This window comes from Mchenga conophoros, linkage group LG9, assembly GCF_057382185.1.
Source record: "Mchenga conophoros isolate Kocher_MC1m ecotype Shallow Benthic linkage group LG9, M_conophoros_male_GT1.1, whole genome shotgun sequence".
In the NCBI taxonomy this organism is placed as follows: domain Eukaryota; kingdom Metazoa; phylum Chordata; class Actinopteri; order Cichliformes; family Cichlidae; genus Mchenga; species Mchenga conophoros.
In genome coordinates, this window is record NC_140534.1 from 12,614,336 (window position 1) to 12,640,202 (window position 25,867).

At 41.0% G+C, this 25,867-nt stretch overlaps 2 protein-coding genes across 5 annotated transcripts in view; both read right to left on the reverse strand.

Annotated features, from left to right (window-relative positions):
* abca4a (ATP-binding cassette, sub-family A (ABC1), member 4a) overlaps window positions 1–17,692 on the reverse strand; it is a 36,367-nt gene extending 18,675 nt beyond the window's left edge. For all 3 annotated transcript variants that reach the window (XM_085286504.1, XM_085286503.1, XM_085286502.1), the window contains exons 1-16: window positions 17,554–17,692; window positions 17,003–17,114; window positions 16,619–16,712; window positions 16,371–16,512; window positions 16,073–16,212; window positions 12,176–12,303; window positions 11,426–11,623; window positions 9,565–9,654; window positions 7,800–8,034; window positions 6,640–6,779; window positions 4,318–4,434; window positions 3,842–4,039; window positions 1,726–1,931; window positions 1,469–1,645; window positions 1,038–1,260; window positions 61–282 (exon numbers count right to left, since the gene is read on the reverse strand). In XM_085286504.1, coding sequence (XP_085142630.1) covers window positions 61–282; window positions 1,038–1,260; window positions 1,469–1,645; window positions 1,726–1,931; window positions 3,842–4,039; window positions 4,318–4,434; window positions 6,640–6,779; window positions 7,800–8,034; window positions 9,565–9,654; window positions 11,426–11,623; window positions 12,176–12,303; window positions 16,073–16,212; window positions 16,371–16,512; window positions 16,619–16,712; window positions 17,003–17,068 — 2,376 coding nt within the window. In that variant the 5' untranslated portion in view covers window positions 17,069–17,114; window positions 17,554–17,692. The remainder of the gene's footprint in view (window positions 1–60; window positions 283–1,037; window positions 1,261–1,468; window positions 1,646–1,725; window positions 1,932–3,841; window positions 4,040–4,317; window positions 4,435–6,639; window positions 6,780–7,799; window positions 8,035–9,564; window positions 9,655–11,425; window positions 11,624–12,175; window positions 12,304–16,072; window positions 16,213–16,370; window positions 16,513–16,618; window positions 16,713–17,002; window positions 17,115–17,553) is intronic.
* A 277-nt stretch (window positions 17,693–17,969) lies between these two features.
* arhgap29a (Rho GTPase activating protein 29a) overlaps window positions 17,970–25,867 on the reverse strand; it is a 32,976-nt gene continuing 25,078 nt past the window's right edge. For both annotated transcript variants that reach the window (XM_085286510.1, XM_085286511.1), the window contains 10 exons: window positions 25,485–25,654; window positions 24,901–25,029; window positions 23,373–23,471; window positions 23,080–23,243; window positions 22,143–22,331; window positions 21,200–21,337; window positions 20,687–20,922; window positions 20,252–20,567; window positions 19,952–20,060; window positions 17,970–19,862 (listed from right to left, as the gene is read on the reverse strand). In XM_085286510.1, the coding sequence (XP_085142636.1) occupies window positions 18,961–19,862; window positions 19,952–20,060; window positions 20,252–20,567; window positions 20,687–20,922; window positions 21,200–21,337; window positions 22,143–22,331; window positions 23,080–23,243; window positions 23,373–23,471; window positions 24,901–25,029; window positions 25,485–25,654 (2,452 nt within the window). In that variant the 3' untranslated portion in view covers window positions 17,970–18,960. The remainder of the gene's footprint in view (window positions 19,863–19,951; window positions 20,061–20,251; window positions 20,568–20,686; window positions 20,923–21,199; window positions 21,338–22,142; window positions 22,332–23,079; window positions 23,244–23,372; window positions 23,472–24,900; window positions 25,030–25,484; window positions 25,655–25,867) is intronic.

Below are 25,867 nucleotides of genomic sequence, written 5' to 3' on the forward strand. Positions count from 1 at the left end.
ATAACTAAAACTAAACAACAGTCATCATTAGTAAGCATGCTTTCAACTTGAGACACCCACCACCAGGAGCTTCATGTCTTTGGTGATGCGGTCTTGCCAGGCGAAGCAGAAAATGTGCGGAAGGTAAAGGGTGAAGTAGATGATACCACAGCAAGCAGCTGCCAAGTTTGCCTGGTTGAAGAAGACGCTGAGAAGGAAGCACTGCATGATGGTGGCCGTGGTGAAGGTGAGCAGAAACAGGAAGAGGATGACCGGGTTGCTGTAGTTCAACACCCTGCCTCCCTGTAGTTAAGGCAAAAAAGTGCATGGATGATGTTTAGCTGCTCAGTGTGCTTGTACACTGGAAGAAAAATGGTCTTTAAAATAAATATTTGATGGCTTGGGTAAGTGAAAGACTCATTTATTTCCCCCAAACCAAATTTACTGGGTCATTATAAAGCTTTTGAAAATTTTGAGACTATAAGATAAGAAGAGCTAATAAATAATCACCACAAAAACAAGAAATACTTGTGAATTTTCACACATAATTTGGAAGTTTTAATATTTATTTTTTGTTTTTTTATACAATACTCCCACTAGATGTCACAACAGCCCATTTTACAATAATGTGCCTGCTGAGTAACTTGCTGTCTACATGAGAGAAGTTGTGGCTTAGAAGTGTTAATTATTCACCGGCACATTACTGCAAAGACACTGACATAATTCCCATGATATCACAGTATTCACAGTTATTTCATTAATGATTTATGGGGTCAGTGAGAAACTATTATCCATTTATTATTTCAAGGTAAAACACTTGTAATGATTCACAGTGTAAGTCATGATTTACTGGTGCGTTATATAACAGATGCACTGACTTAATCACACGTACTGCCTCTGGTAAAATGCCAGATTGCGGTGCAAAACTAAATGGTTAAATTGTAACTTCATGCAAATAAGGAGAGAGGTGTTGGTAATCAGATATTTGCTTGGATGAGTTGAATAAAAGCCCAGACACAAAAGGAGCTTCTAGAAAAAGCTAAGCTCTTTTTTCTCACCATGATGATGGCCGTAAGAAGAGCTGTGCTAGTGCCCATCACAATAAAGCTGTCAATAAACCAGGTGGACCAAATGACACCGTTGGTGACCCCTACGGCCTTAAGGGTCTCCTTCAACCGCAGTTCCTTCTCCAGAACAATGCTCTTTGCAATCATGGACACAGAGTAGACCCAGGCCAGAACCATGAAGATGGGGAAACAGCGATTGAGAGTCAGCATGAAGCTTTAAAGGAAGACAAAGAGGGCAAAAGTGAGAAATGTGCAGTGATTGTTGCATACATCTCACAAGTTGTCAGCTTTCCTGCCAAGACAGATCAGTTTTGGCACATGGACAGATCATTTATTACTATACCTTGAAAGTAAAAGCTATGATCTGCAATGACTGTTAAATGTAATTATTTGCATTCTTTAATTATAATAATTCCACTAACAGATCATCCACGTAACAAGGGTAGGGCATCTGCTGTAGGTAAACACCCAGCGGCCGCTCCTTTCCTGTCTGTGTCCTGATGATGGCATGCTCTATTATGTCCTGCAGGTAAGCGAAGCCACCCCAAACGTAACGGAGGTCATCCATAGGATCAGCTCTGGGGCCTGGATCCCAGTACCTGAGGAATACACGCATATTTAGCTCCTATGTGTTTACTGTGCGACACTAAATAAAAATTAAGTAGAATTTCATCCTAACCTGTCTTTGACCTTATTGGTGCGTTCCACTGCATCAATATCCATACGGATCTTGAACTTAACATGAGGCGGGGGATTAGTAGTCCAGGAGTACATATTTACAAAGACGAGGCCTGCCCAGAACTTTCTGTCCTCCAGCATTCCTAACGCCCGATACGTAACGGTATCCTCATCAGGCAGAGCCACAAATTTATCCAGAATCACACACTGGGAGCGAGAGAGGGAACAGAAGAGAAACAGTCATCAACTCAAAAACTCAAAATAAGTTTCCTAACAGGTCGTGCCGTCAATGCTTGAGTTTACCAGAGGAGTCAATGAACATTTATCAAAAATTCAGTTCAGTTCAAATTTATTTATATAGCACCAAATCACAAGAACAGTTGCCTTAAGGCGCTTTACATTGAAAGGTAAAGATACCAACAATCAGACGACACCCTATGAGCAAGCATTTGGCGACAGTGGGAAGGAAAAACTCCCTTTTAACAGGAAGAAACCTCCACCAGAGATTAATAATGATGATTAAATGCAAAATGGTGTATAAACACTTTGTGTTTAATCCTAACCTGTCTTTATGGTCAATAAGGTTTGGAACCTCGACAAGTTAAATCAAATGAACATTTACCAAATGAATAAAAACGTACAGGATAAACTTTTAACTGGTGTAAAAGTCTTCAGTAAAAGTTATAAGAAGACAAAAGGGAAAAAAATGACTGAAAATCATGACTGTCTTTACAAAAATGAAAATTTTAATCTGCAGGTGGTGCTAGAGAAAAGTACATTACCAGAGTCGTCTTGAATTCAATCAGTTTGGAGAACTATGAATATCAAAACTTCATTTGTGGCTGCTCCATAGGGACAGACAAATACTGCCATTACTCAAACCAAACCTAACAGAATAGCTCGAATGTTAAAGACAACAGAGGCTAGTGAGTCACAAAGACATGTGTGTATCTTCACACATGTGCAGTGGCATTGCAGTGGTTGTCTCTTCACTGAAAACCGTGTCTGATACAGCGATTCACTGTAAGTGAATGCAAATAGGGAGAGCCTGGTTTCAAAAGGGATCCCGCCACAGCAAAAATATTTACCTCTTTGTGTGCAAACACACATATGCATCCACGTATATTCATCTACAGTATGCATTTATAAACCCATTATCCAGAACACGTACTGAAAACTACTCCATATCCAAAAGGCCTCCCCTTCATTTAATCAAGCATCCAACTAACAACACTGCAGCCCAACTGGGTGGTGAGATCTGAATGCGTGCCACCAACCTGACTCAGCCAGCCATCAAGCTCACGTTCATTGTTGCCTCTTTATAAAGGATGGTGGACAGAGTGACAGCTGTATCTAATCGGCCTCAATCGTTCCCACTCTCGCTGTCACACAGAAGTGCTGTAAGCTTCAACTTGGACAAAAACACAGAGCACCAACGATCTACCCAACCATGCCCCCAGATACCCCAGTGTCACCCCCAAGTGTGATAGGCCTCTCATCCTGCTCAGCCTGTACAGGGAAATGGGTAACTTTGTTTCAAACACATTGGCCCACTCATAGTGGAGGGCACTCACAAGAGATGGTCTGTGATGCTTTTCTTTTATTTTACCCTCCCTCTCAATCAGCAGTAAACAAAAGAGACTTGACAGCCAGTTTGCTGCTCTGGCTCAGGCCCACCTGGGTGGATTTCCATGTCTTTGGACAGGGGGACAAATTACAGTTCCCAGAGACACTATCTAAATGTTTAGATCATGTCAAGGGTTGCATTGAGCACGTAGCGGTTAGGTAACCAGGGCACTGAAATCAGCGGGTGACAGGACCTGTGGATAATTGGATTATGTCATGAAAAAGCCTGTCACCTTTTCAGGTGAAGTGAAAATTGCACAACAGTCTGCGCTCTTACTGTCAAAGTCAGACAGGTGAAAAGGTAAAAAAAAACACTCTGCAAAAATTATTCTGACACTTTGGATTCATCTAGAAACGCCAAGCTCCCTTTGACAAGTCAGTATAATTCCACACACTGATACACACTTCACAAAAACAGAAGACTGGTACTGGAGAGGTGACCGCAGGAAGGAAATGCTAAATTCCCCAAGAAAAAAGCAACAGCCACTCACATCCCCATACTGGTTAAGCATCCGAATCACCCGGTCTGTAAGGTTGAAGATGTCCCGCCAGTCAAAATCAGGCACGTCATCTGGGCGTTCCTCTGGGGGGCCGCTGTGCAGGAAGTTGAGGATGTGTTTGGAGGAGAAAGGCGCCATCTCCAGACTCCGGTCGATGAAATCCATCACAGAAGGATTACGGATGGTGTCCTGAAATGAAAGGAAGAAGGGTCATCACACTTACTTAACTATTTTTTCCCCACTAACAGAAGCAAGAACCAGTAGGAACACGATAATCCTGCCAAGACAAGAACAAAGCATGCAATAATGTTACTGTTATCTAACGTTATTAGACTGATAGGTACTAGATTGTTGAAGACAGGTCACTTTATTAGGACATTAATATTTTGTTAATCTACTCTGTGGTTATCTTTTGATGTTAAATGAGCCTCAATCACTGACACCTTTTCATTCACACAGTACCCTACCCGGACCATCTTGACTTGGACTCCATCTTGGAAGAAAGCCCAGATCTGAGGAGCAACTTCTTCCCAGGCCTTCCCCATAGTCCTCAGCCTCTCCAGCTCCTCAAAGGTAGTGTTAGCCTACGGGAGACATGCAAATGTGCATGTCAGTAGTTGGAAAGCGTTAGCCAAAGCGAGGCAAATCTATTCAAACTGTTCCCCATATCTTAATGGAAAAACAATCAGTAACATAGGAACAGGTACAAACACAACCACAGTTCAAACAATATACAGAAGAATTCATTAAATCTGCACGTGTGTACACAACATTCAGACATTCAAACACACACTCTGTCACAGATCTCCTAATCTCCCGCTACATACCATTCCCACATTAAACTCCCTGTGAAAACAGGATCAGCAAAGACAACACACACATTCTCACACAAAGAATTCCTGTCGGCCTGTATAGATAACCGGCAACTGTGCAACAAATATTTACCACACGCTTATCGTTAAAACCCTGAATGTGCGTATGGGTACGCTACAGTGCTTTGTGTGGCACACACCCAAGGCTGGCTACTTCAGCATTCAGCCGTGTGCAGTGGGGGATGAAAGCACTCAAGAGTACACCCAATTAAACGCCTTCCCCTTGTGTGTGTCTGATTTTGGGTGACAATGGGGACAATGGAGCTGGGGTGACAATGGAGGCTGTTGGTGACAACTGGCTGAATGCATTCAGCCTGCCCAGTGAATCCCAGTCAGGTTCCCACAAGTGAGTGCTTCCTCAGCCCATGAGGCAGTTTGAAAACAGCAGGCAAAAGGGGAGAACAAGGGAGCTAGGGGGGATTACTTAGTTCCATAATTTTATCAAAGAAAGCAATCAAAGTATCTTTCGAGTAGCTGACGTGCAACTTTGAATATGAATATCTATACAGACACAGCAGCACATATGATGCATCTAATGTAAGAGACACTGTAAAGATAAAAGTGGATGTTGATTGTGCCCTCACAGAATAAATACGCCTCTATCTATGCTTTCCAGTAAAAAGAAGGCTCTGAAGTATGTGACTTTGCACTTTAAGATAAATTCTTACAGTGTAACAAATGAAAAATAAGCACGGTAACAGCAGGATACAGTACAGACAAGACCTACGTGGCTTACATAAAACAAGGGCAGTCACATAAAGCGTGATAACATATGTTTAAGCGCATGGTTCTTCGCTTTCTTATGAAACACACTGATGCATGACAGGAGCTGAGAGCATGACAACAAAGAGCCTATAGAGGCTATGTTTTCAGTCTTGTAAAGTAATGGATTAACCCCTTGCTCATTACATTCCTAGACCAATCAAGTTCGCAATCTGAGAGAAGAGGAAAACAAAGAGGTCATTAAAGGTTGGGAAGGGGGAAACGCACGTTTTTGTGTGTCTCTTTTGTGTCCGATCACACATCCTTAAGGAGACACTTTGTTGCTTACACAACAGTTAAAAAGGCCACGGCGCCATTAGACTGCGCCGTGGTTTCACCATAGCCGATCAGCTTGTGCTCTTGCATTGCGATCAAACCATCCATGACTGCTACCAACCCACCCCCGCCCCTCAAAGGCCTTTGACCAACACGTATCTACATCTAGACACAAAAGGTTGGACATGACTTGATGAAAGCTGATCCCCTTTTGAAGGAAAATGCATTGTTCACTACAGTGGACGCTGCTCCAAAAGACAAACAAAGACATGGAGGTTACTGAGTAAAACAAATCATCTAAAGGGGGTTATCTGTGATACAAGAAATTTTCAGTTTTTTAGATGTTTTAACTATGTCTCTTTACTTGGTTCAATCCTGTTAACTGCCAAGTTATTTCGAGTATTCACTGTTAAAATGTACAAAATGTGCAATAAATCCCTCACGTATTAGTATCAGAGTTGGAATCTACCAGGCATTAAATACATCAAGCTACGCTTTAACTTGCTGACTGTATGGCACCTGTGTTATGTGAATCAATACAACATACCTGCTATAGTTGAAATCTCTGAAGCACATGTGGCTGAATTATAATAAAATATCTCAACTGTTGCTGCCAAAGTCCTCCTATCAGCCATCCTATAAAACACCTCCAAGCACTTGTTTGGGCAATTATTTTGAACTGCTCAAATAGGTGCATTTATTAGCCAAACATACTTTACTTTGAATAGATATAAAGCTGGATATAAAAACTGCATAAAAACACACAGAATCACCAGTCAGAGCTCATTAAAAACAATTTAAAAGCTGTTTTTATTCCATAGAACAAGGTTTTGGTTTGACACCATGAGCTCCACCTGTCATCTCCTAAATGCCGCTTACATTTTGTATGATCTTTCTGACAGCTGGAGAGTCAGGGGCATAGAGGATCCGTCCCATCAGCATGGGCTTCACAGAGTTCCACACAATCCTGGTGGCAGGGTTGGACTCCAGTTCTTTCATCAGGTCATTGCAGAAAGGAGCTGAAGGGAAAGATTATTTGTTATGTAAAAGCTGTTGCAATATAGGTCAAGCTAGGCACTTAAACAGAACCCTATCAAAGATGCCATGGCACAAAGAATTATTTGGAAACCAATTACAGAGTGCATAATTATTTTTATGCTCATCTAAATGTGTTGCATAGGTTGGGCAGGGTGGAGATCAAGTTAAAATTTGCTGATAAAGATGAGAGCAGCCAGTTTTTCAGTCATTCAGCCATGCATCAATCCATCCATTGTTTTAGCCCATTATCCAGCTGACAATGGGCAATCCACATGCAGAGACGGTGAAAGTAAAGAAATGCTGCTGCAACTTCCTCCACTTCCAAACTGCATAAAGCAGGAACACGACTGACAGCTGAAAACTCCAGCAACACTGGCTTTAACTTTATAGTTAACTGGATTATGGATAACTGGATTAACTTTATAGTAGGTGATGATCTAACAAAAAAGCCTCTTATCATGGTCAACACATTGCTGGAGTTCTTCCTTCCACAGCATGAAGAGAAAAAAGTATTGGGAGACCATGTGCTAAATCCACAGAAGATCTGAGCCCAGTTCTCCAAGAAACTTCCATATTTGTATATGGCTTTTAAGAGAATTTGCAAATCAGCAAAGTGGGTTAAAATCACAACTCTTATACAAAACTAGAGGGTTTGCAAACTAAAGGTTACTCCAAAAAAGAACGGCAGCAGTCTCAAGAACAGTACTTTTAGTTTGGTCTGTCATACAAGGTAATACAGATGTATATGTATACGGGCAGGGATAGCTCAATAGGTAGAGTAGCTGCCTCATGATTGGAAGGTCGTGGGTTCGACTCTACTGAACGGCTACCCTGAGGTACCCCTGAGTAAGGTACCGTCCCTACACACAGCTCCCCGGGCGCTGCATTGGTGGCTGCCCACTGCTTCAATAGGTGAATGGGTTAAATGCAGAGGAGCAATTTCCCTACGGGGACTAACACATACATACACACATATACACACATACACATGGTGTACTCACTGGTGCTGTTATCATATGTGTAACGGTCCTGTGCCCACCCAGTGCCAATACCCAGGAAGGCTTTGTAGTTATTGTCTTCATACCAGTTAAAGGAGGTGACTCGGGAGAAAGCCCCCTCAGTGTACCCGCATACAAGGCTGGAGGCGGCAGCCATCACTTCCCTGAAAGACAGATTTTTCTGGAAGAGAGGAGTCACGACTTGGATGAGCTCCCTGAAGCTACTCTTCTGGAACAACTGCAGAGAGATAAGAAGAATCATTCAAGCTTCAACAAACAAAAAAAGAAGATGAAAACTTTTAGATATAATCTAGCAGTTATCTAATGATAAAGATATGTTCAGCAGAAATCTATAAATAGGCTGGTGTAAATGTGTTTTTTACACATCCAGTTTCTGTCATAGGTGTAAACAGTATGCACCTGATGGGAAAAAGTATACACCTTCAGGTGTTTTCAGCTCCATTGCCAGAGTGTATACAATCAGGCACTAGCCAGTCTGCCTTTACAAACATTTGTTAAAGCCCTTCTTCCCTCCTAGATATTCCATGATCAGCTGTAAACAGTAAATGGAAGTGCATAAAAGTGGCCAGATGTTCCAAACCTCATCTCGCACTACTATCATCACAAAAATTGTGTGCCAGCAGCTTCCTGGCTGAGCAGCTCCTGTAGGTGTAATGTGTACTTTTGTCCATATATTTTATCCTCTTATTACAGGGTCAGCACAGCCACTAAAACACTGCATTAAAAATATCCTCGAGATTCTGTGTAACCCGGCTGCAGTCTTCTACATCTTCCATATTAACTTGTTAAACGTTTTAGTGTCTGAGATATTAAATTACTTAAAACTGACATGTGCAATATTATAAAAAAAAAGATTTTTACAGATCTTAATACATACAATAAATATAAAAAGAGAAAGGGGGCTCTGTTATATCAAGCTACCCTCTACAGAGGACTAAATATCCCGTATCCTTTACACATGATTAGCATACGTATCAACATTAGTCAGTTATGATATATCTAAATAACAGCTGGCAGGTGCATAACTCAACAATTATTGGAACTTTTGACAAATATTTAATGTCTAATTTTAAAAAAGAAGAAAGAATGAGTTTATTTTAATGCCTTCCACTTGGATCATACGCTCTCTATAGTCCTGAGAGAGACAAGTGTCTCGCCAACAGGATGCCAGACTGTCAGTTTCAATGAATGTCCCATGGAAACATCCACAACAAACAAAACAGTATTTCCACATACAGACATAAATGGTAGTTTGTGAGCACGCCTAATTCTAACTTTAAGTCACACTCGTACAATAAATTTGGCTCTTTGGCAATCACTAAGCTGAGGCCTGCTAAGGTGTGAAAAAATTGTTTTTCCAATGACAGCAATTAAAATAAGTGAAAAATCATGTTCATAGACTTTTTAGTGAGAGAAACACATACACTAACACAATCATTCATCACCAGGGTTTTTTAATCTATGCTGATTGGAGACTTTTACCTGTCCTTGCAGCCTAGGTCTTTTTTGCTATGTTTGGGGGGCGTTTTTCCAGTGAACGGTCCCATAATGATGATCTATCTGCTTTTGCTGTTTTTGGGGGGCTAAAATGCCATGTTCTGAATTTAGCCTTCCTTATACGCACTAGATAATATCCCCCTACTGTCTGTTTGCGTAAAAAGCCAGGCCAGAGGAAGCAACTGTTTCCTGACAACTAAAAATAGCAGGCGGTGAACTTTTGAATTGAGCTGCTGGAGCCGGGGCTTACCTCTTTCAGTTTGTCCGAGGCAGAGGAGACAACCCGGACCCAGAAGTGAATGTCGATGCCTTTTGAGTGATTGTCCAGTACAAGAGGAAGCTAATGAGAAATACAAATGAATGAACATTTTCTGCTTTTGCATTCATACAAAAGCTGTAAACTTCCAGTATTGTACTTCTCAAAATGAACACATTTCCCATAAAGCCACTGTCTTATGAGGACATGGTGATATTATGTGATGCAAACAGAATTTTGAAAACCATCTGTAAAACCCTTCTCTTATGTTCATCTGAGTACTACCTTCTACCAAGGATCTTGCTGGTTTGCCGAGAGAGCTTCCAGAAAGTTCACAACACAATAGGCTAAAGGTTCAGGAAGCAGAAGAAGGCCAAGACACAGAATCACCAGTGGAAACATCCTTCCGCTTTGACATATGTTCCTATCTCAGTGCACGCGGACACTAAATGGGAGGATGTGTGGTTTGAGTGAAATTCATTTCTAAAGCAAGGCAGTAATATTTTAAGCTATTCCTGTGCCTGAAGTCAAACTACACAACAAACAATGGAGGATAAGGTTAAAAATAATGGTATTAAGAGTGGACAGAGTGGCAAGAACACAGGGATTGAGGCTTAAAAGAATTAGCGGACAGACAGGTTCATACAGTTAAGATCACTTGGCCCAGTCCCATATTCCTGCACCTGGATGAATATAAGGCAGAGGGTGTCCATTGTTTTCAGCTGCTTTTTTATGGTTTGTGTTTACTCTCACTCTTACTTATTCTAAAGAAAGCACTGTCTCTAACCTAAGCTAATCAAAGAAAGAGGCTAAGTCTGTCTCGCTGGCCAAAGCTTGCTCCTTTACAAACTGTTTGTATCACTACTGCCTACTTAAAGCATGTTGATAGACACTTCATTTTTATGAGGTAATTACAGCTCATCAAATACATAAGGAAAAATTAAAGCCATCTTTCACCACACAAAGTAGTGTATTTGACATTGTACATTCCTGGGGAACGACGCCTTGTTTGCTTTGCTTTTTGCATTTCCCAGAGAATTTTTGTTTTGCCCCACCCCATGAGTCATAGCTCTAATAAAAATACTAACATCTGTTTATCCTTTGCACCTCCTGACTTTGAACAGGAGGTATGTCAGGCGACAATAGGCGTGTGTCAGCTTGTTGGGTTTTGATCTGGAGGACAAACTATGAATGCAGTGCAATCAGAGTCTAAAACACAAAACGTGCTAAAGCATGATGGGACATACTGAGCTGAAGGTGGATAATCATGCATCATGGTAAACATGACGGTACCTCTTACTGTTTTTCTCTTGTTGTTTTTACAATATACTAGAAACTCGTGGTACAATCTAGTCATGTTACTTGATTACTTCATTTACTTCATATTTTACTCAAGTGTGTTTTTGTTGGTTGCCAACTACATGTATGTAAGAATTAGAAACACAGCAGTTTATGATACTGTTTGATAACTGTTTTTGAAATCATATCCTGGCAAATCCTACACTGCCCTTTGCCAGCTTGACCTCAAGTCGCTTAGCCAGCACATGGCTGACTTACCCAAATGAATTTTTAAACATGGCAAGATCCCAAACTGGATGTATCCAAATACAGCTCTATACGGCCTATTCATGAACCAACCAGATCACTGCCAAATTGTGGTATTAAGTGTATCCATTCAGTGCACAATAGATAGTTTAGTCAAAGGTATAAAGATGTAATTACAGACTGAGTGCTCCCAGTTTAACTGAGCCAGAATGAAATTTAAATTGTGCAACTATTTTTTAAAAGGTAAGCCAGTGATCCTTGGTGATTTCCATGTCAGCTCTCTAAAATCAAGAACAAAACTAACACTCACCAGCCGGAAAAGTTTGAAAAAGTCGACATTGGCGTAGAATTTGTACTCAATGATCTGTAGTCGCTGTGGAGTGAGGATGCACATGGCGTTGCGAACTGCGTAGAGTCCTCGACGGCTGGGGAAAATGAGGAATCGCTCGAGCAAGTTGAGGCTGCACGCAATGTCTTTTAAATGCAAGTCCGGGACTCCAAAAGCAAACTGGAAAAAAGCAGATTTATGCAGATTCAGATGACATCAGCAAAAACAGAAGCAATCTGATGTGTATGTCACTGCGCCGTGACGTCTTTTGTCTGTTAGCTTTTATTCTATGTCTTGAATTAAACATCTGTATATTGTCGTGATGCATGCTTAATCACCCAGGTAACCAAGTCCTGTTCATCTGTATTTGGATACATCTGGACATCCAAGTGGCATCTTCAGTCTCAGCTGGCTGCAAGTTTCCCCAGCTTTATAAACAGTACATTTGCATGATGACTGAAACTGGTAACTACTGACTAACAATGGGCCGTGGTCAATTTCATGATGGTTAATTTGCAGTTGTCATGACCACTGATCGCCTGTATATTTCCCTTGTTTTTCTTCCTTTACTGTGTCATATTACCATTTGTGTTCCATACTGTACTCCACCAGAATCCTTGCCTTGGTGGTATGAAGCAATATCAGTGTCTTGACTTCTTAATGGTAAAATGTCACACTGTGTACCCTTGGCTGTGTGCGTGTGTTTATGCATGTGTGTGAGCACCCGCGTACCTGTTCAGGCCTGATTTGGGCATTAACTAGATGATACACTACAGACTCAGTCAGAGGAATGTCTCTGAGGAGGAATGACGTCAGAGTCTCGTCATCCTTCAGGATAGTCTCCACTTTTACCCCTCGACCTGTAGACAAACAGAGGCAGTCGGTGTAATGGAAAAATCATAAGAACGGTTTCATGTCTTTAACTGTCTTTAACCTTTCACGGTGAATGACTGTCATGGCTAGATAGATAACTGTTCGCTGTTTGATATGGAACTGGATAAACTGGACAAGTTGGAAAAAGCTTCGTTTCATAGTAACACATATTGGGCAAGTTGTGACAAATGTGTTTCATTAAATGACACAATTTCCAGTAGCCTGTCTGTGCATGAATGAAGGCTGCATTGCCAGGCAAAGTGCTGTTTTGGCTTTTATCCAGGCTGTGCCCCTGATGAACATGGTTTGAGATAAACACAAATTAAACAAACAAAGCTGAAACGTGTGTGTGTGTGTGTGTGTGTGTGTGTGTGTGTGTGTGTGTGTGTGTGTGTGTGTGTGTGTTATTGATGTCATTAAAGAAAAATACTAGCAGTAAATGCTGTATCAAGACAATTCTAAATATGTTTTAGCCAAGAGGTTTAATCTCAAATATTTCCTTATTTTTCCCCTTTTTCTTTTCTCCTCCTCTGTCTCTTTTTTTTTCGTTCCTGATCACTTCTGCCACTCCCTGCCTGTGAACTCTGGAATTCCTAAAATGCACATATACTAATGTGAATAACAAATACGTAAAATGAAATCAAACATGAAAAAGAGTAATAAGAGAAGCCAATTGAGCAGGGTTGTCAAACATAAGGCATGGGAGCCAGAATCAGCTCGGCAAAGACTCCAATGGCTTTGGAAAAAGTAAATGAGAGGTTAAATCTTGGAGTTTTAGCTATATTTTCATAGATTTTATAGCATTTCCTGTTGATAAAGACCCCCCAACATTAAGTAATTAAGTAGCAGATGAAAAACAACTAAATGACAGAAAAGTTATCTGAGCAGTAAAAGACAAAAAAACCAGGATATTTTCTTTCGATTGATAAAAACTTTCTTTTTCATAGTTACAGAAGGGTCTAAGGAATAATTCTACAGCAACATTTCCTTGTTGTGTAGAAAGTCTGTACTGTTGAAACTGCACTGATTTTTCTTATATTAAGACATCTTAGAAATTGAATCTTTGAATGAATCTTTACACTTACACAAAGGTGAGTTTTACTCATCCAGCCCACTTAACATCAAAATGAGCTGCGCGTGGCTCACAATGTAAAATGCAAAGCAAATATGTTTGGCACAACAGTGCACGTGGATCATGATTCTGCTTGCTAATAATGCCAGATGTGTGAAAAAGAGGTCGGACTATTTTCCTGTTTAATATCCATGAGTCACAGTCGTCATTTATATAACTTTATTCTCAACGTGATTTAGTTTTCCTTCCCGGGGCTCATGGGAACACGAGTGGAATGTGGATGTGGATCTCTGTTAGCTCTGTTAGTCCCAGAGGTGTGGACTCGAGTCACATGACTTGGACTCGAGTCAGACTCGAGTCATTAATTTTATGACTTTAGACTTGACTTGAAAAAATGTTCTAAGACTTGTGACTTGACTTGGACTTTTACACCAATGACTTGGGACTTGAATTGGACTTGAACCGGTTTACTTGAAAAGACTTGATATTTTACCCCAAATATAAAATTTAACATGCATATTATATGGAGATTGAAAATGTGACGTCATTCACGGGTAGAACCGCAAAGGATTCTGGGAACTCGTGGCAAGCGGTACTAGCGCACGCAGGCTTTCAATTAAAATCAGTCACACAGCGATAAAAAGAAACACAAAAATGTCAAGAAGCCGTTGTATTATTAACTGCAATAGCCGGTCGCATGACAGCCACGGGAAGCCGACGGGTAAAGAGATCGGTTGTTATCGGATTACGTCGTTGAAGAGAAATTGTTCAAACCATGTTTCCGAAGTAACAAAGAGGCGACTGGATTGCAGCCATTCAAAGATCAAATATAACGTCCCAGAACCCTCCAGCTCACAGGTTAGTCTGCTCCAAGCATTTACACGAAGGTCAGTCTGCTGTTGTAGTTAATACGTCATTTTTCTTAACATAATTGGTGATATAGGTTACAAGCAAGTCTGGCGCTGAACAGAAATTGTCGCGCTATGCTCCTTTATTTATTGTGCATAAATAGTAAATTGTCCTGACACAATATTGCGTTTCGCTTCTGTTATTTTGGTACATTGACAAAAACATATACTTTTATTCACAGGATAAAACAGGTTTTTTGTATCACTAATTGCCCAGTACGATTACAGACAATATTATTGTCACTGCTACATTTCTGTGATGCTACCAGAAATTATTTCCACTACTAATTAATTACCGTTGAGCTCAAAGGTCCTATTAATAAACGGTTAACGATTGTGTATTTATGAAGACGATTTGTGAGACTGGTAAACTTATGATACGTACGATGGTCTTTCGTTCTACACGGTGCATTTCAAGGTCCTGCACCCATCCGTCGGTAAACTGTACCTGGGCTTGTTGCAGTGACCTGAAGTTACTAAACTTCATGAGTGTATGCACTCACTCCAAGAACCGTATGATTATAAATATGCATATAAATATGCTAAGATGAGATAGCTGACTTCATCTAACTAGCAAATGTTTTCCAGGCTACGTTGGTGATACAGTTTTTTTTAATGTGTATGATATTTTTGTCATGCGATTTTAAAGCTGGTCCTACAACCGCATCCAAGAATAACATGCAGCTTATCTCAGAACTGTCGGTGAAAATTATTCTTGGAGCTAAGTTTAATTGAGCTGCATTTTAAAGAGGTGCAATTTCACAATTTGTGTATATTTTCTAAGTTCACTATTTTGTCATGTGTTGAGAAAAACACAGATTTTAAAATTACATGGTCTAATATTTACATTTAGCATATAACTGCAACATTATTTTTTCGTTTGTTTTTTTTAAAGACTCGAAAGGACTTGAAATTCAAAGTTTCAGACTTGTGACTTGACTCGGACTTTTACACCAGTGACTTGAGACTCGACTCTGACTTGCCTGACATTACTTGAGACTTGACTTGAGACTTGAGGATAAAGACTTGAGACTTACTTGAGACTTGCAAAACAATGACTTGGTCCCACCTCTGGTTAGTCCATCTACATATTTCTGCATGAAAGTGGCAGCACAGAGAGCAGCCAGACATAATCATTCAAAGCCTGGAATGCACTCAGCTCCATTCCACTCCCATCATAAAGGTTTATTTTGCCAGTAGGGAAGCATGGCATATGTACAGTGCACACGTATATATGAACAGAGCGCAGTCTGCATGCAGGCCCTTGAGATGGGATGAGTGTTTCTGGGAGTGTGAGGGGTGGTATATGAATTGCTTTCCCACCAAATAAACAGCGTGCTAGCAGCAAAAGTAAGCAGCTTACTTTGCGAGCCGGTCTTAAACCGTTGTGATGTAATCGTGTTACTCCACGCAGACACCACAGACAGACTGATGGGAAAGAATGTGAGGTGTGATGTAAACTGCGATTACCAGGCGACGTGTTCAACTTTTAAAAGATCAACATCTTATGAGTCACAATACCCCTAAAAAAAGCAAAAGCGTCTGAAGTAAACGACACCCGTGTTGTATGATCTGCAAGAGGCACGACTGATTTGATATTGATTGTATTCATGGAGTATATAAAGATTTCAATAAACTACTTATTTTAAACCATTGTTCAGAAAAAAGCTTTTATTCCACTGCTTTAATGAAAGAACTTTATAAATGAACCTTTCTGACCGTGGATTTACTTCTAAAGGCTTCTGCTGGATGTTGATGAAAGCCCAGAGCACTGACCTGAGACTTTTTCAGGATGAATACGTAGCGTGTCCATGAAGTTGCTCATAGCATTGAGCTCCCTCCATAGGCGACCAAGCTGCAAAAACTCTGGGTCCGTAAAAAGAAGCTCTTCAGCATCCGAATAGAACCGAGCCAATCTGAGGAGGAAGGCCATAATATTAACAATTATTATTAAGGCTAAATACCTAGATTCATCTCTTTCACTCGACTTAATAATTTTGCCTGTTCATCTTAGATCAGACACTTAATACGAATCCAAAACTCTTCCCACTGCCAGCCTACAGTTGATGCTTACATGGAGTTGTTGTAGTTGGACACCAGGCCAGGAGATTCACCACGGGTGGGGTATTGAAAACAAGGGTTGTTGGCATTACAGAAGATTCCTTGGATCCATGGCAGGACCCCAGCAGAGGGCATTGCTTTATTGGGGAAATGACCTGAGGCGGATGAGAACATTTATGAATTGCACTAGATACAGAGGATATTGTTTTTCTGTCTCAGCGGGCTGTGCTAATATTTTCCAGCGAAGAACTGTTTGCTCACATTCATGTTGGCGATAAAGTGGATTTACTTTTCGTAGCCACACCAGCCCCATGAACAGCATAACAGGCCACAAGATCTCCATGAACAAACGTACCTGGTTAAAACAGACAATATCTTTTAAATGAGCAGGTTTTCCAGTTTTAGTTGTGGTTTCTATCAATCTGACAAATTCTCCACTCTTACCAACCCCAGTTTGGGACAAAATCAGTAAAGATGCGTTAGTTTTTAAGTATATTCTGGGCTCGCATAAAAAAAAGACTTGCACTGTATAATATGCATTAAAAAAATGAAAGATATATTTAGTAATGTGTGAACTGGTGGGGTCAGAAGCTCTGGAGGCATAGCTTAGCCTTTACTGGGACAACTGGAGTGTGGAGCTTTTACCCTTTGCCTCCTGCGGATGGTCCAGTTCTTCCACAGCAGGAGTCTGACCTGTCTTCCTGCCCCCATGGTGCCTCCTTTTCACCCCCGCAGGGGCTGGCTATAGCCAGTAAATCTGTATTGAACCAGACCATAAAACATCTTACGGGCCAAGTAAGGCTAACTTTTGTCTTACAAAACTACTCATGACTCTAAAATGCAATTTGCATTTGAAAGGCTAAATTTTGTCGATGAACTCACAAGTCGGTCCATTCATCTGGTGAGAAATCCATGTGAAAGCTAGCAGTAGCTTAGTAATGAGGTTAATGAGCTCAAGACCTTGACATGGTCAGATTTACAATTATAGACTTGTCAAACGCTCTTTCGCTACAATTTCTGGTTAACGCCAATCCCCCCAAAATAAAATAAAATGAAATCCCACACTGTCTGTGCAGCCACACCATACATTTAATCTAGTTTAGTTCCAATCATGATGACATTCTCTATCCATTCACTGTTTCCACATACTTCCACCATAATCCAAAGGACACAGTGCAACTTAAATTGTCACTTACCTCAGAAGAGCACCTGTACTGTAGATTGATCGCCAATAACAACAAAATAACTCTGCATATTCTACAGACTGTTTGCTGTGGTTGCAAACACAGCTTGTTTCCAGACCTCCAGAATAGTTAAGCAGATTGTTTTAATCTCCTTTCTCGGTGCTGGGAGCCTGCTAACACCTCTCTGCCATTTGTAGAGGCCTGCATGACCCGGCCACCTGACATTAACAGTGCGGTATAATCCTACCACTATTATAATCCCATCACTCTTACATTTTCCTTACATTTTAACAAAAACTTGAATCTCTAGTCGCAGATTATCATCCTGCACAAACTGCATGAACTCAGTTTATTGCATTACACAGATTAAATTAATATTCCTGTAAAAAAAAACAAAAAAAAAACACACGCACAAAAGACCATCACTGTTGTAAGTTGTCAGATATATTTTAATAAGTTACAAAAGGGTGTTTGTTTTATGTACCTGTTTTCTTACACTGAACTTTCAACACTGTGCCAGGCTTGTACATTACCATGAAAAACAGATACCATTTAAATAAATGATGCACTTCCCATTACTTACAAAGAAAGCATAAGATTCAGGTTATTGATAAAACTACTCAAATTGTAAAAAAACAAACAAAACAAAACAACCAACAACAAAACCAACAAAAAAAAAACAATGAAAAAAAAGCTTTGGCTATTAAAAAATGTACATATATTAAAATTAGGAAGAATAATGCCATGTCAGAATCCTGTAGCATTTCTAAAAGCTTTTCAGACACATTTAACACCACGCAGTACGAAAACGAGTGGATTTATACCCTTTGTAAGTGATGCTTCCTTACATGACCAAACGCAAACACAGACATCAGAGTACATCACGTAACAGATGTTGTTAAATTGCAAAAAAATATTAGCAATGTTTTTAATTACAGACTACTTGTAACAGCTTAAAACACTCTTCAACGGTGCAGGCAGAAGGCTGATGGTGAAAGAGCGTTATCAGGTAAGTGCACCACACATCTCCATAACGTTATGCAGTATTGTTACGCCTCGAGGGCTTTTTTTGGTATAGAAACATACATACGTGAACCTGTAAGAATTTTACACAAAATATTCAAACAAAAACAAATTGCACAGATCCAAAAATTATAAATATCCTGGCTGTGTGCCAGAGTATACTGAGCAAGTGATTGGTAAATGTATGATTTGTGAATCAAAATTTACAGCATTATAAGTGCATTTTTTTTCTTTTGAGGATCAAAGATATCATAATACTTACAATAGATCTACACAGTGCCAGTCATACATCTGCTCATTTTCTCTACAGAGTCAATGCAGATGTTTCTGCGTGTTCCTCCTAACGTGACACACATTGTGATTCTCGGAGCTCTAACAACAATGTCTTTAAGTGGCTTAAACAAAATGTGCCTCTCTGTGTTCCACCTCTGGAAGACGCCTGGGCCTTAGTCTCTGGTACACTGGTTTTGCCTGGTTTTGGTCCATTTCCTCAGGGCTACAGCTGGGAGACTGAGATATGGCTGTCTGTTCAATCTCAACGTCTTCCTCAAGGGGCTCATCTACAGACACCTCTATCTCAATGCCTATTTCCCCCTCCTCATCCTCCTCCTCATCCTCCTCTTCATCTTCTTCCTCAGCACTGTTAGCTTGTGCACAATTCTGCAGGACTTTAGCTTTGCTTCCCGATGGGGGCTTGTAGAAGGTTCCTGGGGGGGGCTGAAGAGTTCTGGGGGCTCTGAAAGTTGTTGCAATGGGGCTATACTTTGTGACATTATCTTCCCTTTTTATAGTCCTGTTGGGTCGCACTGCGACTGTGTAAGTAGTTCCAAGGGAGAGGGTTGATGGCACAGAGGTTGACAAGCCTTCCACTGCTGCACTCTCTGTGGATGAGCTGGCCTCAATTTTGACAGTTCTTGAGGCAACTTCATGTTTGTATTGTTTATCCCAAGTTCTGCGTAATGTCTGGGTGTCGATAAAGGTACTCCGGAAATGTGTGGCCGCTCTTGTTTTTGTATTCTCAGTCTCGTCCACTTCTTCGATGGACTGGTCGCAACCGCTTCCCTTCCTGTCATCTTGGTCAGTGGCGTTCCGGGAGTTATTCTCGTCTATTTGGCTTCGGTTAAGTATCCGTTCGGCCGGCATGCTAAACGGCCGTGACGGTAGCTTGTTGCGAGGGTGTCGAAGCTGAACCCTGGTGACTGTGATGTGATGAGAACGACACAGGCCTCTCTCCCCAGATTTTGCGACTTCAGGGACACTTGACGACAAACTGAGGGTCTCTGAATCAGTTTCATCAGCTTTAAAAAGAGGACAAATAAAACTTTTACGATAAAATAACAACATGATTGTTATTTTAATAATTATCTATTACTGTGACAATACTGACCTGGTTCAAAATCGCTTCCATCAAGGCTTGGCATCCTCTCCTGAACCTCAGTCAATAAGTGTGAAGAAGGAATTATAGACGAATGCCTTTTAAACACCTTTAAGCTCGACTGCAAGACAAAGACAGACAGTAAGAACAGAAAACAACCCACCACTCTACCACATGCTAAACAAGAAGAGTACTGTGTATAGTTTTTATACTTTATCACGCTATATAGATAACAGAATAGCTCTTTACTATCATTGTACATTTACAACATCCTGTGTCATTCATGTATCGTAGTGTTGGCAAACCAGTTACCTCTTTAATGTCTCCCAGTGACTTGGAGTGCCTGATCAGCTGCTGCTCTTTGTCCTGTTGCATAAGGCGAGTGTTAGCGCGGGTCTGGGCATCAACCTCTGTGGGCGAGGTGCCACTTACAGGACTCAGAGGCGTGTCAAAGACCATCTGGTAATGTCTGATCAGGAGCTCCACAATGAGCGCCTGATAAGGGTAATCCACCAGAGAAGAAAGGGAAACTTCAGCATCGGCCTGCCTTGGCTTGATCAGCGTCGGGCCAAAGATGATACCCAGATTGCTGGCGGTCATCTTGTTCTCCTCTGATTGCTCCGTCACCCTGGAAGGAGAATGAAACAGATAAGAAATGATCATTCCTACTATTATTAAAAAAAAGGAGCAACACATCCATATGTTGTATGTAATGGGATGCCCAGAAATCCATTCAGCCCTCCCTACCGGTGAAGATGCTCTATGAGGAACTGCAGCGTCTTGTAATTAGCTGGTGGCAGCTGTCTTAGCAGATCCTTGATCTTGAACAGGACTCGATTGAGCTCGACGCTAACCTGCGCAGGGGTCGCAGTGGTGGGATTAACTCTCTGTGCTTCCAGTTCCTCCACAATGATACTCTGGCTCTCCTTGGCCAAACCAATAAAGTCGTTATAATAGCGGAAGAGGATGAGTGGCTCTGGAAGCTGGAAAGTACGGAGGAAGAATTAGATAAACAAATGAAACAGAGATGATAATAAACAGCAGCAACCAAAATATGGACATAAATACACAAGTGGTACAGAAATAGAAAAGAGATAAGCACCCTGGTGATAAGCGGCAGGAATTATGCGCCAAAAATAAACAGACAAATGCACATTTTTAGTATTAATGCAGTTTGTCATCCAAAGCCTACTTTAGCCATCTCCTTCACAGGATGAAAGCTGAAATACCTCATTATGCTAATGACCAAAAGCAACCCACCTGTCTCAGGTACAGTTTGAGTACATTGCTAATGTCGTGGGGAGAAAGATCGGAAAGCTCCACCAGATCCTTGCCGTTCTCAAAGGCCTGGCACAGCTTCTCTACTCGAGACTTTGCACCATTCACACGGTAGATCCCCTTCAGAGCACACAAAATGCAATCAGCGCATGAAAATTACACACAAGTTTTTGGAATCAATATGAAGAAACTGGGCAAACATATGAGCAGAATACTAACAAGATCAGCCAAAGAAAAAAATGGGAGAACACTTCATTCTTATTTAAAAAGGGTTTTGGTCTTGTTTGATAAAACGTAACGGAAACAGAAACCAATAATTATCAAATAATTTAAAAAGCATAACAAATATCGAAGGTGAAGTGGAGGACTCGTTTTTCTAATTTCACTTTCACTCTGTAAAAGACTGCATGAACAAATAGCTTTGAAGGAAGTCTCAAATACTTTTATCACATACAGTGTGTTAGCAGTGCCAATAAAGATCCAGAGAAGCCAGAGAAATCTTTGTACACACAGGACAAGGCTGAAAACCAACACAGAGTGCCCATGACCTTTGGGCATTCAGGCTGCACAGCATTAAGAACAACTGATGGAAATCACTATGAAAAACCAAAAGCTTTCATCACTAAATCCACAAAAACTATTTTTTTGCCAACATAGTTTTAGAAAAACATATTTTTGCATATGTCGCTAATACACTCATTTTTTACATATTAGATAAATTCCCTCAACACATTGTGATTAGTCCTGACAGCAATGACAGCCTTTCACAGCGCAGCCACTTTTATGGTCACAGTATTGGATGCTTTATAAGTGAACTTTAATGCCAGTGCCAGCAGATCTATGCTACAGTTTTGGGTTCTTGTTTCATGAAAATTAATGATCAATTTATTTGTAACCAAACCACTAAAACACCTATTATAAGTACCTTGATGCTGAGGGCTCTATTCTCAATTTCCGACGTGCACTTCCGTATGATGAATGGGATGCCATCCTGGCTGTTCTTAGCCGACTGTGTGAAGTCAATGCCAAATAGGTGAAGCCTTCCCTGGAGCTTCTTGTGGCCACACTGGATAGCCAGGGTTTCCAGACACTTTTTATGGCACGCCAAGGAGCACTGCAAACACAGTGACACATACCTCAGTTATAACAGGGACAGAGTAAAACATTTCTAAGAAAATCCTGAACAGTTTTAACTGTATGTCAACAAAAACAGTGGAAAAACTGACGAAAAAACACGTCCTCACAACATAGCTATTTTTGTTAATTTGCCCAAAAACCAAGTCCAAGAAGCAAACGAGGAAAGCTTCACATCTAGTGACCCTCTGAACCACTCACACTGAATCATTCCAAGACTCTGCAGTGAGCTGCATTCCTATGTCAGTTTCTTCTCAATATGTCTATTGCGTTGCATAACCTCTTTTAAAAGCGTTTCTCCAACCAAGAGCCGCTCTTATTGTCTTCTTCAGTGTATCTAATACATATGGACAGAAACTTGATCTAAAATCAACAGTGGACAGAGGGTGCACAGGGACGATGGAAAGGACTCCTCAGAAGACGAACAAAAGGTCCTCAGTTTCTAGCGCCCATTCCCCCAACTGAGACCAGTTAGTGAATTTGGTCACAGAGGAGAGCTTGCGGCCAGTTTCAACTTTTCCCTTTATTTCCTCATCCAAACATGCTGATGAGGGGAGAGGTGGCTTTTCTCTTTTGTTTCTGCTTGATGTTTTTGCTGGCCACGAGTGATAAAGAAGCTGTTGTGAGCCTCTGGCAATCTTTATCGTGAATTTGTAATACTCTGAATGCTGTGGGCCGCAAACAGAAAGGAATAATACAAATAATAAAAGAAAGGAATCCAAGGTTACCTCCTCACACTCCGCTCCATGAAACACCACCAGGCTGTCACACTCACGACACTTGGAAGGTGCTCGAAGCTTTCTAAGCTTGTGGGTTTGGGCCGCCTTAGACATCTGAGTGTTTCTAAAGGGTCCTGGAGAGCTCGCCGTTTCGATTACCATTTCATTTAAACCTGCAGTGGCAAAGGAGCATTGTTACAAATGTAAATATGTGGCCTATAAGTGTAAGGAACACATAAGAGTACCTTAAAAAAAAAGGAAAAAATAAACACAAAACCCTTATACAAATACAACTGACTTACCATTATCAGACGGCGAGGGAGGCTCTCTCTCATCCAAGTCATCAGCAGACGACATGGTACCAGTGGAGGGGGTTCTGGGTAATCTCCTCTTGAAGTCTCCTGAACAGTAAGGTAGGACACACCAAAAAGTCCACATCTTTACAGTCACGTCAGGACACTGTTTTCCCCCCTGTCTCCTATGCTCTACATCTCAGCGGTAAAACTGAGAAGCAATACGGCGATTTGACGAATTTAAAGTAGCAAATGAAAAGGTGGGCTTAACATATTGTTGGTAACTGAAACCAGCATGTTATTGTTGGTGGTGGATTAACACCTGGATTGGCTGATGAGTAAGGGGGTTGAATACTGATCAGAGCCTTTTCAGAATGTTTTTGATCTTCTGATGAGCTCAATAACAGGTTAATCAGAGATAAGTGCTGCCATTGTTCACACTCTGGGTGCTGGGAGAGCTTTGTGGCAGACTCCAATACACAATTTAACACCGTGCACCAACTTTCTCCAGTCAAGACCCGCCCATAACAACTAGCCATGCCTTACACACAGGTTTGGTAAAATCAATTTAACAGGAAATTGTTTGATGTTCTCCAAGGTTACTACAAACCTGGTGGTATTACCTAAATTTGTCACTGTAACATATAAAATGGGCATAGTGCTATTTAAAGTTTTCAATGTAAAGTCCATGACAGGAACACATAAAATAACAATTATAGCTACGTTCTTCTTTGCAAATGGCTTTTTGCATTCTGATTATAGTCGAACCGAAAGCTCAGAGCACTGCATTTTAAGAAAGTGCGTGCAAATGGGCAAAACAAACCAACACGGGAAAACATCTTAGCAAAAAAAGAACAAAAAAGTAGGCCCAGTGCAAAAGTATGGAAAACAAAAGAACAGAAGGGTGGTGCATATACAGAAAAACACCATTACAAAAAAAAGCCCCTGCAAAAAAAACCAAAAAAAAAACAAGAACTACAACAACAAACTACAGGACGCAAAACACACATGTTGTTGCACAGCAATCAGGGAGCACAGGGAAACCGTTGCAACATTCTTATGTGTGTGCGTACGTTGCAGAGTGCAACAAAGAGGCATGACTGCCTCTTTACTCTGTGATTACACACCAACAAACCTGGGTGAACATCAAGTTCGCTAGGGAAAAAAAAAGATGCGTGCTGCCCTGAGGTGCTCTCAAGACAGTCAGTCCAGAAAAATGTGCCATCTCTGGCTATGGGTGGTGCTTTTAACCGTGATGAAAGACTGACACAAATGAGTTTGATGTTGTGCAACTGTGGAGGGAAAACCCAGCGTGCTGCCTTTATTATCGGGACAAAAAAACATACCGACAGGAAGTGAATGTGATTTTCTTTCTTTCTTTTTTGATAGCTCAAGTGTGACGGCATGCAGAGATTTACCCAGCAGATAGACACAGCATTCGTACTCGTTAGCTAAATAGCTATTGAGTGCGGTGTCGCACTAAATCAGTTCTGCTAGTGATCATTTTAGGGGGACTTCACAATCTTCACAATCCTACCTGGGCTTGCAGTCGGCGAGTCCATGGACCGGGACTCACTGCTCCCTCCAGCACTTTCCGAATCACTGCACATCCCTCCACCCTGATTGGCCGAGGTCCAGGGACGAAATGGCGCCTGAATTTTAAGTGCTTGTTCAAAAACACAACATTAAAAGATAAGAAGTCCCATGTTAGCTGCATGCTATAAAACTGATCATAAAGTCAGTTGAAGTCAGTTTCCAATTATGTTACAAACACTTAAAGGCGGGCCTAAAGGTAATGAGGTCAACACCTGCACACATTACCAAAAACAAAACAAACCACAGGGAAGTTGGCTCCAGTTTAAATCTTCAACCTGGTTACCCGAACTTCATATTTCAAAATGTTTACTTGCTAGGCATTGAGCAAACTGTTGTGTACCTCCCTCAGCAACAATGTAGTGGAGTGCAAAACTATCTCTAGTGCTAGTTTCCGTCTTTGTTGTGCAGGTATTTACTCAGTGAGATTAGTAAGCTGTGTAAAAGTTTTTGTACTTTCTCTCAGGATGTCATGATTTGACCCCGTTTCTGTTGATTGCATTTATAGAAGAAATCCTAAACGTGTACCTTGGATGTCACCGCTACCGTTGGAGCGTCTTTCAGCAATCTTGGGGTGTTGGGCACTGATGGGGCTGTCCACATCATCTCCAACAAGGAGGTCAGAGGTCACAGATGCCTGTGACAGGTTACTGTGGGAGGAGTGGCTGCCACTTAGTGAGCGCTTATTGAAAGGCATCCTAGGGTGGAAAAAGACATCAATTTGTATTATTTACTTAAAAATCACAATGCCATATCCTAGTTATTTAAAACTGTTATATGTACAGTTGTTTACATTGATCTAATTAATAATATGGAGATCAAAGTATCCCCCCATCAGGGACTATTACACCCCAACATTATTTATCCCCAGAATAGGGAAAGTTCACAAAGAGCAAAGCTTTCAGCTTTCT